We start from the raw sequence: 16566 nt of genomic DNA, 5'->3' as shown, positions 1-16566 counted from the left end.
GTGTTATGTATTGTAGGCCTGCAAATCTTAGTAACTTAAACCTGACCAAGCAAGACTCTAGTAGACATCCCAGAAGTGATAAAGTTTGAAACACAAAATCATGAATTATAATCTAATAAATAATATAATTTATTCAATAATGTAATAAAAAATAATGAAATTTGTCAAACAAAGAAAATTCAATAAACATCCTGAGTGTGATAAATTTGGAAGCATGGGACTGCACAAAGTCCGACGTCACAATCAGGACAATGGAACCTGGTTTCTTTTCGGACTTTCTTTCCATCACCATCTCTCTTTGAGCAGCAAACTACGCACATCCTGGTAGGTGCTGCCTTTTTTGCGGTTGGCGGGATGTAGTCCATAAAGTGACGACCAGTCAGGCGTTCTGGCGTGACAACGTCAACAGCGCAACATCCAGGTCTGTTCCCAGCTACTGATGGCGTCTGGTGGTTGAGAAAAATCCACTCAGCCCCCTTCCAGATAAGCTCGGAATGAACAAGAGGCTTGTCAATCTTTGCTCTGTGCAGGATATATGTGAATATTCCTGAACTTTGTTTTATGATTTATCTCATGGTTACTTACAGTAAAATTGTGTGAATGCATCAGCGCAGTGCATGTTATCTCCGCTTGCAGAGCTCGGATTCATTGAATGAGTTTACCAAAAATGTAGATATTGCAGAATATACAGCCTCATGCTAAATAACTAAGCTCCATTTCATGCTGAATAAACTAAATTATTAATGTATCTCAAATCATCTCTGAATTGGTGCCGACACTGTCCTTCCTTCTGGAGGGGGGCTACTTTTGTTCCCCATGGTCCCTGTGTGTGTTGTAAAGTCATCACTGATCCAAGCTCACTCCCTGATAGACTACAATCTCATGTTTAGTTTACTAATTTGTATAGAGACGACTTTACAACACACACAGGGACCATGGGGAACACAAGTAGCCATCCTCCAGAAGGAAGGACAGTGTCGGCACCAATTCAGAGATGATTTGAGGATCTACAGCCGAGTGATACACAAATAACATAAATCTTAATAGTTGAGGCACTGGAATGTTATTTTTAAGATTCAACTCCTGAGTTTGGTGTCACTTTAAATAGGAAGTTCACTTTTTTTGACCATGTTTCATGTCAGGCCCATTATTTGTGTAACATGAAACATGGTCACATCCCCAGCACTTTGCCTCCCCATGTACCTGAATCTCGGAGCCCACACAGCCACGTGATCCATTGACCAGATCTGTGAATACAGAGACTATTATTTCTGTCTGCCATTGTGGTAGAGCGACTTGTGGTCATCAATGAAGTACAAGTATGGTGACTATTAATCCATACTTCCTCCCATCCCTTTACTGAAAGTCAGAGCTTTGCACCCATGATCTGCTAATAGCAGTTGCCCTTTGTGCAAGCTGAAATGCAAAAAAAAGTAATCATTGCATATTTGTTTTCTTTTCATAATGTGTGTGCATATATATGTACTGTGATTATATACTGTAATATACAGTGCTATAATGTTATTTATATATGTGTAATGTAAATGTGTAAGCCGTATTAGTCCAGTAGAGAAGATGTATAAAAAAACAAAAACAAAACGTAGTATTGTAGTATGCGATGATACCTTTCTTATTGGACTAACAAAATATATAAAAGACAAGCTTTCGAGAGTTAACCTCTCTTCTTCAGGTCAGAAGCAATACTAATCAACATGACAACGTTTACCACTTAAAGCAAGAGAAAGTTGTTAGGGAGGCGGGGTGAGTGGGGTGTCATAAATGTTGGACCTGTGAGTAAAGAATGTATTCTGATAACTAGAACACAGAACAAATAAACATAGGATGACCACTAAATCCTAAACAGATCAGGGATATACAACATACATGAATATTATTATGTTCTGTATATTCTGGTAGTGTGTAAGAAAACCATAATCCACATTAAGTCCCTCCTTTATGGAATTGAAATGTAAAATCATTTTTATTTCAAATGTTTTTCTTTCATGAGAGTTTTTAAAATTCCCTTTCAGTACTTTAATATTGAGGTTTTGGATGGAGTGATCTTTCTGGGAGAAGTGATGTCCTACTGGGGTCCTACTGGGGTCCTACCTTTGTCACATGCTGAACACTGTATCATATAAACCACGTTAGCAGATGTACATGAGTATGATCCCTTAATGGTGTACATGTTGTTGTTGTGACTCGCTGTATTCTTGTCACATATATGTTGACAAAGTTTGCAGCTGGGTTTTTTGCATTATACTGCGCCATTCTGTGTCTGTTCCTCTTCTCCTCTGGGATCAGCTTATTGCGTACCAATCTTCTTCTCAGGTTCAGTGGTTGCTTGAAAGCCAGTATTGGGGGCTGAGGGAAAATTTTTGAAGTATGGGGTCTTCTGAGAGTACTGGCTGTAGATCTTGACACTAGCTCTGCCCAACTGTTTGCAGTTGTACGGCAAGCGACAGGTGAGCCATGATTGGGCAAAGTCATCATTGCTTTGCCCAATCATGGCTCTTCAGTGCACTGTGCCGTGAATGGGCAAAGTCTTGCACCTGACCTGTGGGCTTCACAATCAGGGCTTCACAAGTGCGGTGCGCAGTGCTTTGTGGGCCGCTCATCGAACGAATAGCCCGCCGAACGCCCTGATAGTTCGTGTGTACGCCGAACACACGAACTAGCGATGTTCGAGTCGAACTCTTGGTCGACTCGTACATCGAGCCCAACACTATTCTTTATATAATCTGGTTCTGTATGGTTTTATTTAGAACTAACTATACTTGCAAATGTCCAGACCTTTTACCAGTGAGCCCACCCAAACAAGTTTGTCCATTGATTTAAAACTATTGAGTATAATCACATATGCCTAAATTGATGAGCTGTTATAATTTTTTTGCCTGAGATAAGTCCTAGCAGATAATGCTTTTTACCTTTAAAGTGATATTAACCTCCCTGGCGGTATGATTATGTCAGGAATTTTGTGCCAAAAGCGGTACAATTTTTTGCATGGAAATTTGGTGTTATGTATTGTAGGCCTGCAATTCTTAGTAATTACTTACTTAAACCTGACCAAGCAAGACTTTAGTAGACATCCCAGAAGTGATAAAGTTTGAAACACAAAATCATGAATTATAATCTAATAAATAATATAATTTTATTCAATAATGTAATCAAAAATAATGAAATTTGTCAAACAAAGAAAATTCAATAAACATCCTGAGTGTGATAAATTTGGAAGCATGGGACTGCACAAAGTCCGACGTCACAATCAGGACAATGGAACCTGGTTTCTTTTCGGACTTTCTTTCCATTGTCATCTCTCTTTGAGCAGCAAACTACGCACATCCTGGTAGGTGCTGCCTTTTTTGCGGTTGGCGGAATGTAGTCCATAAAGTGACGACCAGTCAGGCGTTCTGGATTGACAACGTCAACAGCACGACGTCCAGGTCTGTTCACAGCTACTGATGGCGTCTGGTAGTTGAGAAAAATCCGCTCAGCCACCTTCCAGATAAAGTCAGAATGAACAAGAGGCTTGTCAATCTTTGCTCTGTGCAGGATATATGCATTCCAAAGGCATTGTTCCAGAAGATGCCTGAAGATCTTCTTATAATATTTTTTTTGCTGTTTGCGCATAGCCGGATAAAATGTCATTGCCTGATCGGCTCTGTCGACACCTCCCATGGTGTTATTATAGTCTATCACAACTTGCGGCTTCAGCACATCTTTCCCACCTTTTGTGTGGACCATGGCAGTGGAGGTATTGTGCTCAGTACTCATAAGACACACGTCCTTCTTGTCTCGGCATCGCATTGCCATCATCTTACCCTTCTGCCAGGCAACCATTTCTCCGGTTTTGAGTTTTTTCTTGGCAAACATAGATGGCATGTCACGTCGGTTAGGCCTAACGGTACCATATGCATCAGTCTTGTTTTGTAGCAAAACATGGTTGCATACAGTTCTGGAGACGTGTAGAAATTGTCTGTGGTCACACAATAGCCCTGGTGCAGCAATGGCTCCAGCAGTGTAAGGACAGATGATGTGGCCATCCCATAGCCGCTGTACCTGGGGTTGAACTTCGTGCCTTTACCGGTGTAAATGACCGAATTCCAGATGTACCCAGTGGATGACTCGCAGAGCATATAGGATTTGATGCCAAACCGCACTCTTTTGGATGCAATGTACTGTATCCAGCTTAGGCGTCCCTTGTAGGCCATCAAACTTTCATCCACGCTGACGTCCCTTTCTGGCACGTAGGTCCGCTGGAAATTGGTCACAATCATTTGGCATACCTCCCAGATTTTTTTTAGTTTGGGCGCAGGATGCGTGGCCTCATCAAATTCTTCATTGTTCGTGAAGTGGAAATACTTCATGATGAGGGAAAACCGGTATTCTGACATCACGGTGCCAAAAAACGGAGTGGCCAGTAACTTATTGGTGGTCCAGTACCATTTCTGGAGCGGTTTCCCCACCACCCCCTGAAGAATGATGAGTCCCAGAAACTGCCAGATGTCCTCTTTGGTCACCGGTTCCCACTTTCTGCTTCTGGAAAACCTGGCATGCAGCGTAGCGGATTGCTGCTCTTGGTAGCGATTTGTCTCCGTGACAATTTTTTCAATTACCTCCTCAGTGAGGAATAATTGCAGGTATGCCAGAGGGTTGTCACGCTCAACATCTACTTTCATCCCAGGTGATCCAGTGAACGGGAATCTTGGGGACGCTACCTGGTCCGTATCGCAGTCAATAGAGCACCAAGTGCGCACATCGCTGAGGTCAGGTGCAGGATCATCGCCGTTGTCACTTGCCAGATCAGTGTCAGACGTGTCAGACGACAAATCTCCCCACGACTCACTATCGCTCACTTCTGCGAGCACCTCCGTGTGGCTGTCACTCAACTGGTCCAAAAGCGCTTTTGTAGTAAAGTGGCGCTTTTTTGATGCCATGTTATAAATATTTTATGAGCACAAATGACAGTAAAATGGCAGGCAAGGGGCACTGTACTGTGATCAAGTGTCAGATCTGAGGTGATACAGTGTAATCCTCTCAGATTACACTGTATCACCTCTTTTATGTGTGTGTCACTTTTATGTTACTTTTAAATTTCCCGCCCAGTTCTGCTCCCAAGCGCCGCTGCTGCTCGCAAGGAACGGAACCAGGAAGTCAGATGCCAGCCGGCGATCATAGCGGAGGACATAGCGGAAGATCACTCTCGCCGGCGATCATAGCGGAGGACATCGCTGGATCGCCAGGAGAAGGTAAGGAGACTCCGCTGACAGCTCTGCAATGTTACCCCGAGCGTGACTCGGGGGTTACCGCTCCTGGCAGAGAAAATTAACCCAGAGTCACGTTCCTCCTTTTAACATTTCTCCTTACATGTGTACAAGCATAGCAGGTATTACATGCATGAAACCCTTTTGTGTCTGAAAATGTGAGTTGTTTTGGGAGCATCCATAACAGTTTTAACTCATCTGTCTCTCAAATGTCTATACACCTAGGTCAAGCTGGAAGTATGCCCCCTAACTGTCTGTCTAACTGAAGTATATTCCAATATTTCTGTATAATATGTTCAATCTCCTTATATTGAATATTGTAATCTAGAATAAATGCTAAAATGCTAATTCCCCATGATTCTTGCCCCCCTCTTGTAGAGATTTGACCTTATCTAACAACATAACCTTTCTATCAATGTTGGTCACTTTCATGAATTCATTATCTAGGGACTCCTGTAGTGTATTCCTTTTCCAAAAATCTATCCTTCAGGACCTGGGATTGTGACACAAAATCTAAATCTTTCAAGCAGTTTCTTTTGATTCTTAAAAATTCACCCCTTGGTATGTTCTGGATCCATGTGGCGTAGTGGCAACTGGATACTGGAATGCAAGCATTACTGTCTGTCTCTTTGAAAAAAGTTCTAACCATAAGTTGTTCATTCTCAACATATACATCTAAATAAAAAAAAATCAGAGATTGTTGGCTAACTTTATAGGTAATGACAATATTTTTAGTATTATTGTTAAATGTGTATAAAAACTCATCTAACTCCTTTCTTGATCCTTTCCAAATGAAAAATATGTCATCTATATAGCGTTTATATGATGAAAATATTTGTTTAGTTTGTTATTACATATTAGTGCACGCAGCAGGTGTTATTATTATCAGAGCGAGATTCCATTTGTATTTAGCTTAAATAATATGCTTTTATGTTTTTTACTCCCAGAATATGAGTCACTGAAAAATCAATAAATGCATTTCCCAGTGGAGAATCAAGGCTAACTCCATGAGAAGATCCAGACTACGAGTTTCCCCTTGGAGATTTAGTGTATGTACACCACAGCCGTGGTGTTTTGTAAGTTATCACAGAAGTTAACCAACACACACGAAAAGAAATTCCAATATCAATATTTCATTGATACATCTATTTGCAAAATGTCACATCATGTCATCTGAGGCTAACGTGTCAGGACCTCGCAGGGACCCTTCATCAGAGCAACACAGTGACAAAATACTTTTGTGAACACCAAGTATATATGCACATCAGGCCAGGTGCATGAAGAAGTATCCCATTCTGTCATAATGACGTAATTCCTACCAGAATTCAAATAATGCACTTCACATAATATTGTAAAAGAATACGGTTTAGTGAGGCACAAAACAAAAACTCAAATCTCCAAGTAGATTAATAAAATGGTTACACATATTCCAGTGCTGTTTATATTTGAAAAAGGGTTCATTTGTAAGATGTCGCTGCCCGATATACCAAGCATCCCCAGTGGCCATAGAAACCATTGTGGCGTGGAGAGTGGAGCGAGGCAATCAATACAATCCTGGCCAGGATTCTGACTCAGACTGTGCATGCACTGGAGGCTATAGAGCCGCATCCGGCATCTCTCTGTTGCTAGGTAGCGGTCGGAGTGGCGATACAAAGCTGTCAGCCGCGGCCGCTGTGTCAGTATGACACGAAGTGAGGGGGAAGCTGAAGAATCACAGCATTATTATCAAACCTGCCGACAAGGGGGAGCAATAGTGGTAATGCACTACTCCCGATTATAAGAGAGGAATGTTGGTATAACTGTCTGACACAGACTGTTACTGTATTTTTCCGTGTATAAGACTATACTTTTTCTTAAAAATATTTACCTAAAAATGAAGGGGCGTCTTATACACGGGGGGCCGAGAGGAGAACCGCGGTTGCGAAACTGCCGATACCTCTGCAAACTAGCCTCACGAGTGAAACTTCCGATTGTAGAGACAAGCTAACAGGTTTCCTCCAATCATGAGCCTTATGTACCCGACGTCAGCTTATGCTGCGGAGAGCGTGTCGCCAGTGCCCAGATGCAACAGGGAGCCCATAAAAATGTCAGAAAAAACAAAAAAAAATACTGGTACCAGTAAGCGGCTGTCTTACTCTGCAAAATTTAAACTGGATGTAATCAGTTATGCAAAAGAGCATGGAAAATATTGATTTCTGAATTTTGGGTAAGAAAAGTGGGGGGCGTCTTATAGACGGAAAAATACGGTATGTTCCCATAACGTGTGATCCTATTAGCAATATATAGGAGAAGTAAATTGATCTCATGGAGATTGCTCTGGGCAAGAGATGGATTTCTGAAGGAACTGCTGGGTTTTTACGCATAGAATATCCCCGCACACCAGTAATATATGGTCTACAAAAAGTGCATAAGGCATACCCCAATAAAATGTAAGCCTATTGTGTCTGGTACAGACTCCGTCACTCAGCCACTAGCTAAATTAATTGATTTTTGCCCTACAACCACTGGATAAATCACTTCCATCATATGTGAGAGACACCGGTGACTTTCTGAAAAAACTATATGAAATAGGTTTCCAACAGGACCCTTCTCACAATGGACATCTCGTCCTTATATACATGCATCCCCACAGAAATGGGGCTAAGAGCTGCTGAATACTTTCTTCTTCTTGAACCACCTACTGACTTACGTCAGTGGAATGTTTACGTTTGATATTGGGCAATAATTACTTTAGTTTTTAAAAAAGTTTCTACATGCAGACAAAAGGGCAAGGCCATGGGAAGCTCTGCTGCCCCCTCCTATGCAAACCTATTTGTTGGTTTAATGGAGGTTTAATTTTTCCATCTGTTCACTTCAAATATGTAAAAATGTGCGTTAGATACATTGATGATATCTTTGTCATATGGACAGGCACGCATGATGCTGCACATGCATTCGTATTGTTTTTGCAACAGAGATTGTCTTTAATCCTGAGATGTCACATACCTTCATATTGTTCCTTGATGTGAGAATAACAGCCAAGAATGACTGTCTGTCCACCTCTCTCTCTAGAACAAACCTCCTGACCGTAACACACTACTTAACTATCACAGCACACACCTGAAAAGTTAAGACGCATTCCCAATATAACAGTTCTTAAGGGTCATGCGTAATTGTTTGGACAGTGATGACTGTGAAACCCAGTTAAGGGCCATGTCTTGTAAATTTCTGGAGAGGGGATACCCTGAAGGCGTTTTACAACGCACATTAAAATCCGCAAGAAATAGACTACAATCACCTAAGTCTATATCCAATGAAAGCGAAAAAACTACATTCATCACTACATACAACCACGAATCACATGACATTAGGAAGATATATCTATACAGAATACAATGTCAAATTCAGTGGGGTTTTAGCGGTAAATCACAAAACACTTGTATTCACATCATAAAAACATGTTTATTAATCAAATTTAAAACAGCATTCACAGAGTTAAAAACAGCCTTCATGCCAAAAATGTGATATTGTATAATGTGTGTGCAAAAGTGAAGATATTTTTCTGAACGGCAATTGGTTAAACAACCTCCTATAAGCCGGCTGTCCCTCATGAAAGCAGCAGTAGCAATGATTTTCCATTGTCTTGTATCACAGCAGTGATCCCATCGTATGAAAACTTATTGCTTTCAGAGAGTAAGTGGGTCGATGATGGTTCATGTCTCAACGTTTTTCACTATAGCCCTCTCACTCTTCTGGAGAGGGGTGTTCTAAAGTACCACTAAATGTGAATGCCTTCAAAAACAAGGCACATGCCTTCAAAAACTATAATTTACTTAAATTTTCCTTTTACTGAAGCAACCACTTTTAATGCACTATAACTTTTCATTACTTACTAATATGTAATGTCTTAACTGTCACACTTTATTTGCTGAAGCCAATGGTCATAAATTAAGTAGAGAAGAGAAGTAAGCTCCTATATTTTTTTGTGCCAAGAAGACAAAAAATACAATTAGAGGTTGTTATGTCAAGACTCTTAAGGTTCTGAAATGGTTCAGGTAACTTCTGGTCTGCAACATACACAAGTAGAACATTACCCTAAGTGCTTCTCACACAGATAAGTGCTAAAAGCCTGGTTATAAAATAACTCATGAGTCTGTAAGGACATTATACTTGGCCATTTTAAATGAAGACAAAATCACCATATTTGCAAGTTATTTTATATTCTCACAATAAGCAGGTTCATAGCTATAAATAAAATATGATATTTTATAGATATAATCATGTAGAAAGTTACAGAAACTCACAATGAACTGTAGAAAAGTCACTCCGACTCCTTGATAATGTAAGAGCATTCTCCTTAGCCTTTATACCCCTTTCAACAAGAGCTCTTCCCTTGACTTCCGGTTCCGATGCCCTATGGATTAGCTGTGTGCGTTTCGGCTCCAACACAACACACCAGGAACACAGGATAAATCAAGACGTCCGGATTATTTTTTACCTCATACGGCACTACCGTATCACGGAGACCTGCTGCGGGTGATGGACAAGTTCCTCTCTCGCTCGCAAATCATAAAAAAATCACTCTTACCGGACCGCTCACAACGGCGCGAGAAATCCAAGATGGCGGATCGGGAAGCACACATACAGCCTGTCCCTGCAGAGCCTATGGGTGAGTCACCAACTGTCACCTCAGATGTAACCATCGACTATCAAAGCCTGGCGGCGGCAGTGGCGTCACATTTAAAAAATTATTTAGCTGCCATTATAGCAGAGTCTTTGCAGCAGCATATGAGCCAAGTGACACTTACTCTGGAAACTCATGAGACTCGTTTACTGGCCGCTGAGAATAGGATTAGCACACTAGAAGACCAAACTACTGCCTATACTGCCACCCAGGGGACATCAGCCAAACAGCTTCACTATCTGCTGGACAAGGTGGATGATTTAGAAAATCGCATCCGCAGAAATAATCTCCGCCTCATCGTCCTACCCGAATCTGTACCACCGGCAGAGCTGACTCACTTCTGCTCTCATGTCATCCCGCAGGCTCTAGGCCTTGCCTCCCCCTGTAAAGTGGGGAGGGCCCACAGGATTGGTCCGCCCAGAACAAATCATCAAGCAAGACCGGTGATAATCCGTTACTTGGATTTTGCTGACAGAAATGCACTTCTACATAGCTACAGGTCTCAAAAAGTAGTGAAGGCAGCTGGATTCAAACTCTTATTATTCGCAGATTATTCAGCACAGGTGTCCAAACAAAGAAAGGCATTTGTAGACACTTGCCGTATTCTGGTCGACAGGCACGTTAAATTTACCTTAGCATATCCAGCGACGCTGCGCATTATGCTCCCTGCTGGAGATACACAGGCCTTCACGTCTGCAGAGGAGGCGTTTAGATATGCCAAAGCATTGCACGAACCCCCTAATCATGCTGATTTGTCCCCTACTAAGAGTCCACCCAGAAAGAAAAAAGCTTGATCAATTTCCTAGCATACTAGCTAGGGTAGTATTAATAGTATGCTCTGGGTGGTACTCTGTCGCATGTCTCACCATTCACTACGTTCACTATGGTGGGATAATCCTCAAATTGCTTCGTATGATACGTCCTGTGTTCCACAAATTTTTTCTTGACAAGTTACCCCTGTTGGAACCCTTCCTTTATAACACAATGGATAAGCAATCCTCCCAACGCTGGAATATTGCTCTGCCCGCTTGTGGATTGCACGTTGGACTTAGACACGATGCACTCTATAGGGAAAAAAGGAAGTCACGTTCTTGCATGGCTTTTGATGTTGTTGAACTTTATCGAGTTCTAGTTCAAGTGTTCATCTATTTATTGTTTTATTTTTGCTCGCACTTTTTTTTTGTTCTCTTCTTCCTTCATGTAATCCTCTCACAGGGAGTTTGTTCACGGGGCACTCCAGCCTGTCTAATACGGATCAAACCTATTCTTGCTCTTCTCCATCTCCTCACCTGGGACGAGACTGTGTGCTCTGGGCGTTGTCGTAGCTCAGAGACACCGACATAGCCTCTTCTTTACCTCAAACTTCATCGCAAAACATACCTAATGCTCCAACAAGATGGGGCCCCTCCTGAAGTTGGTGACCTGGAACGTGAAAGGGCTTAGGTCCCCTAACAAACGTAACCAGATTTGAGACACTTGAAAAAACTACGTACAGATATAGCTCTACTGCAGGAGACTCACCTCTCATCTACAGACTTCCATCGAATGCAACGCCACTGGGTGGGTACAGCCCTCGGTGGATCTGCCGCAGGCCGATCAGCAGGTACTCTTCTGTTGATTAACAAATCCTTAACATGTTCGGTTTTACAACATACAGCGGATCCAACTGATGGCCGTTGGTCATGTACCACAATTCAGCTGGGATCTAATATACTGGACATATGGAATATTTATGGCCCAAACACTGACAATCATCAATTTTTTTCATCGCTACTGGCTCTTCTCCAACGACCTACGACTGCACATTATACTATAGTCTACTTTAGATGATCGTTCGGGCACTCTACACCAGAAATCTTCTGTCAGGACGACTAGAGATGACCACTTTGCTCAATTTATTCATAGCAGTGGAATGGAAGATGCTTGGCGACACACACATCCCTTGGAACGGGACTACACTCACTTTTCTCACCCTCATGCAGTTATGTCCCGTATAGACATTCTTCTTCAACCCCCAAGATTTCTTACGAAAATCTCTCATGTACGAATAGAGGATATGGTAATTTCCGATCATTCCCCGGTATCTTTAAGCATTTCAGGCTTAGACATTCCATCTACACCACCTACCTGGAGATTCCCAGTATACTTACTACATGATGACACATTTCAAGAAAACTTAAAACTTTGGTGGTTAGAATATGCCTCCTGCAACTCCTCTCATGAGGATAACATGTCTTTGTATTGGGAGGCGGCGAAGGCTGTGTTGCGCGGTAGGATCCTGGCATATTCTTCTTCGCGGAAAAAGGTGACTATGCAACATTACAGGTCAGCATGCCAGGCAGTAAGACAGGCTTATAACACATTTAAACTACGTCCCACCCCTGAACATAGATCAACGTGGATATTAGCCAAACAAACATGTGACCACTGGATTCAGCAATATGAATCCCACATCAGGTCCTCTAAAGAAGTAGATTTGTTCAAATTTGGCAATAAGCCTGGGAAACTGATGGCCGCGCTTGCTCGTGGTCCACGTAAGACATCACACATTACGAAATTAGCTGATAGAGAGGGACGGGTTTACACTGACTCAGAAAATATCTCTAGAATTTTCTCTACATATTATAAACAACTTTATGGGCCTCAGACGGCTGACTTAACCAGTTGGGCACATTACCTCGACTCTACCTATTTGCCCTCGCTAACAGAGGATGACTTATTTCTCCTTAATGGAGAAATTACAGCCCAAGAATTGGAAAAAGTCATTAGGACTTCACCTCGAGCAAAGGCGCCTGGACCTGATGGGCTATCCATGGAATTCTATAAGTTATTATTAGATGACATATCACTTGCTCTACTTCGCCTGTTTAATCATATTTTATGGGAGAAGGCATACCCTTCTACTTTTAACAATGCATATATCAGATTATTACCCAAGAAAAACCCAAGAAAAGATCCCCTGTTGCCAGAATCCTACCGCCCTATATCCCTGTTAAATCAGGATGCTAAGTATTTATCTAAAATAATGGTGGATAGATTAGCAACTGTTTTACCCAGAATTGTTTCCCCTGCTCAATCAGGCTTTGTTTCTGGGAGATCTGCAGTTACTAATATTCGCAAAGCTATTGCAGTCATTGAACATATTCGTCTGTCGGGTACTTCTCGGCGTCCATTCGCCCTTCTGGCATTGGACGCGGAGAAGGCCTTCGACAGTATCAATTGGTCATGGCTTTCATTGGTACTGAATCAAATGGGTTTCTCTGGTTTGTTTCTTGATTTTATCAACACAATGTACACCTCACCCAATGTGCAGATATTCACCTCCACTTTCCTCTCTCCACTCTTCACCCTTTACAGAGGTACACATCAGGGATGCCCTTTATCTCCTCTACTATTCAATCTGGCCATTGAACCACTGGTTCGCTCCCTATCCAAGAAGGATCTTTTTACTGGCATTACAATATGCAAACATACTATACAATCTGTGTTCTTCGCTGATGATATACTCCTCTTTCTCTCAGACCCCAGCACTCAAATTCCTATTGTATTTATCACATACAACATTCTCTGGTCTCAAAATTAATATAGACAAAAGTGATCTTCTGTTCTTATCTCACACCCCTCCCAAGAAAGACTTACCTTGGCTATCCCGCTTTCCGTTAAAAATTCAACCTACTTCTCTTCAATACTTAGGGATTTCCATACCCAAAACGGCTACTGAACTTTATGCCTTGAATTATTCCCCTATCATTAGACGCATTACACAGGAACTTGTTGCTTGGCAGCATCTTCCGCTGTCCACACTGGGTAGGTGCCACCTGATCCGCATGGTGAGCTTTGCCAGACTCCTCTATTCGCTTCAAACTATTCCACTACTTCTTCGACATCAAGATGTGCAATTACTCAATCAGGCATTCACCAAGTTCATATGGAGGGGCAAAAAGCCGCGTATTGCGCTTTTCAAACTTCAACTCCCAAAATCCCACCTGGGAGCCAATATACCAAACATTCGCCTTTACAACCTGGCTTGCATCTTTCGTCACGCTAGGGACTGGTTGAATGACTCACAACATTATTCAAACACTTCTTTAGAACAATCTTTAGTACACCCATGGTCATTATCAGGAGTCTTGCACTCACCTCTTCCATCACTTCCTTGTCATATAAAACAAAATGTCTTGTTGCGGGACACTATTATTACCTGGAAAGAAGTCAGGAAACTCTATGGCCTTCAGGGTACGATCTCCCCACTAATGCCTATCACTTCAGCCCCTATATTTCCCATGGGTCTCACATCCCAAACCTTCAGAACATGGCATTCTAGCGGAATTTGTACATTGCAACACTTACTGGATCCTCAAGGGCTCTCCATGTCCTTTGCTGAACTTTCCAATACATATAATCTGTCTCCAAACCATTTCCTCCAATACGCTCAAATCAAACACTTTATAAAAGTTCATCTGGCCCTCTCTCGTTCTCATACCCAAACCATGGTAGTAGCATTCCTTCGACTCCTCACCTCCCCCACCTCCAAAATGTCTTTATCTCAAATACACCAACATCTTAGGGTCACACACTGCGATTCGGTACACTCAATACCTTCCTATGCTATTAAATGGGCACCTTTACTTCAACTTTCACCAGAGTTTCACCCTTTACAGAGGTACACATCAGGGATGCCCTTTATCTCCTCTACTATTCAATCTGGCCATTGAACCACTGGTTCGCTCCCTATCCAAGAAGGATCTTTTTACTGGCATTACAATATGCAAACATACTATACAATCTGTGTTCTTCGCTGATGATATACTCCTCTTTCTCTCAGACCCCAGCACTCAAATTCCTATTGTATTTATCACATACAACATTCTCTGGTCTCAAAATTAATATAGACAAAAGTGATCTTCTGTTCTTATCTCACACCCCTCCCAAGAAAGACTTACCTTGGCTATCCCGCTTTCCGTTAAAAATTCAACCTACTTCTCTTCAATACTTAGGGATTTCCATACCCAAAACGGCTACTGAACTTTATGCCTTGAATTATTCCCCTATCATTAGACGCATTACACAGGAACTTGTTGCTTGGCAGCATCTTCCGCTGTCCACACTGGGTAGGTGCCACCTGATCCGCATGGTGAGCTTTGCCAGACTCCTCTATTCGCTTCAAACTATTCCACTACTTCTTCGACATCAAGATGTGCAATTACTCAATCAGGCATTCACCAAGTTCATATGGAGGGGCAAAAAGCCGCGTATTGCGCTTTTCAAACTTCAACTCCCAAAATCCCACCTGGGAGCCAATATACCAAACATTCGCCTTTACAACCTGGCTTGCATCTTTCGTCACGCTAGGGACTGGTTGAATGACTCACAACATTATTCAAACACTTCTTTAGAACAATCTTTAGTACACCCATGGTCATTATCAGGAGTCTTGCACTCACCTCTTCCATCACTTCCTTGTCATATAAAACAAAATGTCTTGTTGCGGGACACTATTATTACCTGGAAAGAAGTCAGGAAACTCTATGGCCTTCAGGGTACGATCTCCCCACTAATGCCTATCACTTCAGCCCCTATATTTCCCATGGGTCTCACATCCCAAACCTTCAGAACATGGCATTCTAGCGGAATTTGTACATTGCAACACTTACTGGATCCTCAAGGGTTCCCCATGTCCTTTGCTGAACTTTCCAATACATATAATCTGTCTCCTAAACATTTCCTCCAATACGCTCAAATCAAACACTTTATAAAAGTTCATCTGGCCCTCTCTCGTTCTCATACCCAAACCATGGTAGTAGCATTCCTTCGACTCCTCACCTCCCCCACCTCCAAAATGTCTTTATCTCAAATACACCAACATCTTAGGGTCACACACTGCGATTCGGTACACTCAATACCTTCCTATGCTATTAAATGGGCACCTTTACTTCAACTTTCACCAGAGGACACACACCAGCTCCTGCTCGATGGTTGGAAACATCTCTGCACTAACATCTCTAATGAACAATGGCGCGAAACACAATTCTAAATTATCCATAGGGCTTATTATGCTTTGAACTTTCACCCTCCCTTACACAACAACACATGGGTCACTGATTGTCCCAAATGTCATCTAACCTAATCTGATACACCTCCTTTGGCAATGTCCACCCATCCAGGCTTTATGGCAACTAATGTTCCAGTATATCTTGACAATCTCCGGGATATCCAGAGATTACTCCCCAGCTCTATGTCTTTTTCACTCCCCTTCTGCCTCATCACAGTCATCACGGACGCCCTTGACACAATGGGAACATTATTGCATTTTAGCTGGCAAGAAGATGATACTCAAACAATGGCTCTCTCCACATACTCCTACGTTGATAGAGATAAAACAAGTTCTCCATCAGCTTATGTTGATTCATCAGTTAGATACTCAACACAACTTGGAACAAACTGACAAATTCTTTCATACTTGGTCACATTTTTTGACTTCTGAATGCACACAAGATCAACTTAAAGATATTATGTCTATATTCCAACGTTCCAAGTGGTATCTGTAGGCGAAATCCGCCAACTCGTTGGGTAAACTCGACGTATTGTGATTAAACTCTGCACACATTCCATGTCTCAGCATCACGTGTCAAAGTCAAA

At 42.0% G+C, this 16566-nt stretch overlaps 1 protein-coding gene across 1 annotated transcript; it reads right to left on the bottom strand.

The window, feature by feature from the left end:
• Positions 1–3812: 3812 nt before the first annotated feature.
• Positions 3813–4937, bottom strand: LOC108798530 (piggyBac transposable element-derived protein 4-like). The gene has a single exon (XM_018570295.1). The coding sequence runs from the start codon at positions 4935–4937 to the stop codon at positions 3813–3815; it is 1125 nt and encodes a 374-aa protein (XP_018425797.1).
• Between the last annotated feature and the right edge of the window lie 11629 nt (positions 4938–16566).

The sequence above is a fragment of the Nanorana parkeri genome, unplaced genomic scaffold (assembly GCF_000935625.1).
Source record: "Nanorana parkeri isolate BGI_ZX_2015 unplaced genomic scaffold, ASM93562v1 scaffold1499, whole genome shotgun sequence".
Classification (NCBI taxonomy): Eukaryota; Metazoa; Chordata; class Amphibia; order Anura; family Dicroglossidae; genus Nanorana; species Nanorana parkeri.
This window is presented reverse-complemented; position numbering and strand designations above follow the sequence as displayed.

Excerpts from the sequence above, each read along its gene's own strand:
- LOC108798530 (XM_018570295.1), bottom strand. The coding sequence starts at position 4,937 with ATGGCATCAAAAAAGCGCCACTTTACTACAAAAGCGCTTTTGGACCAG.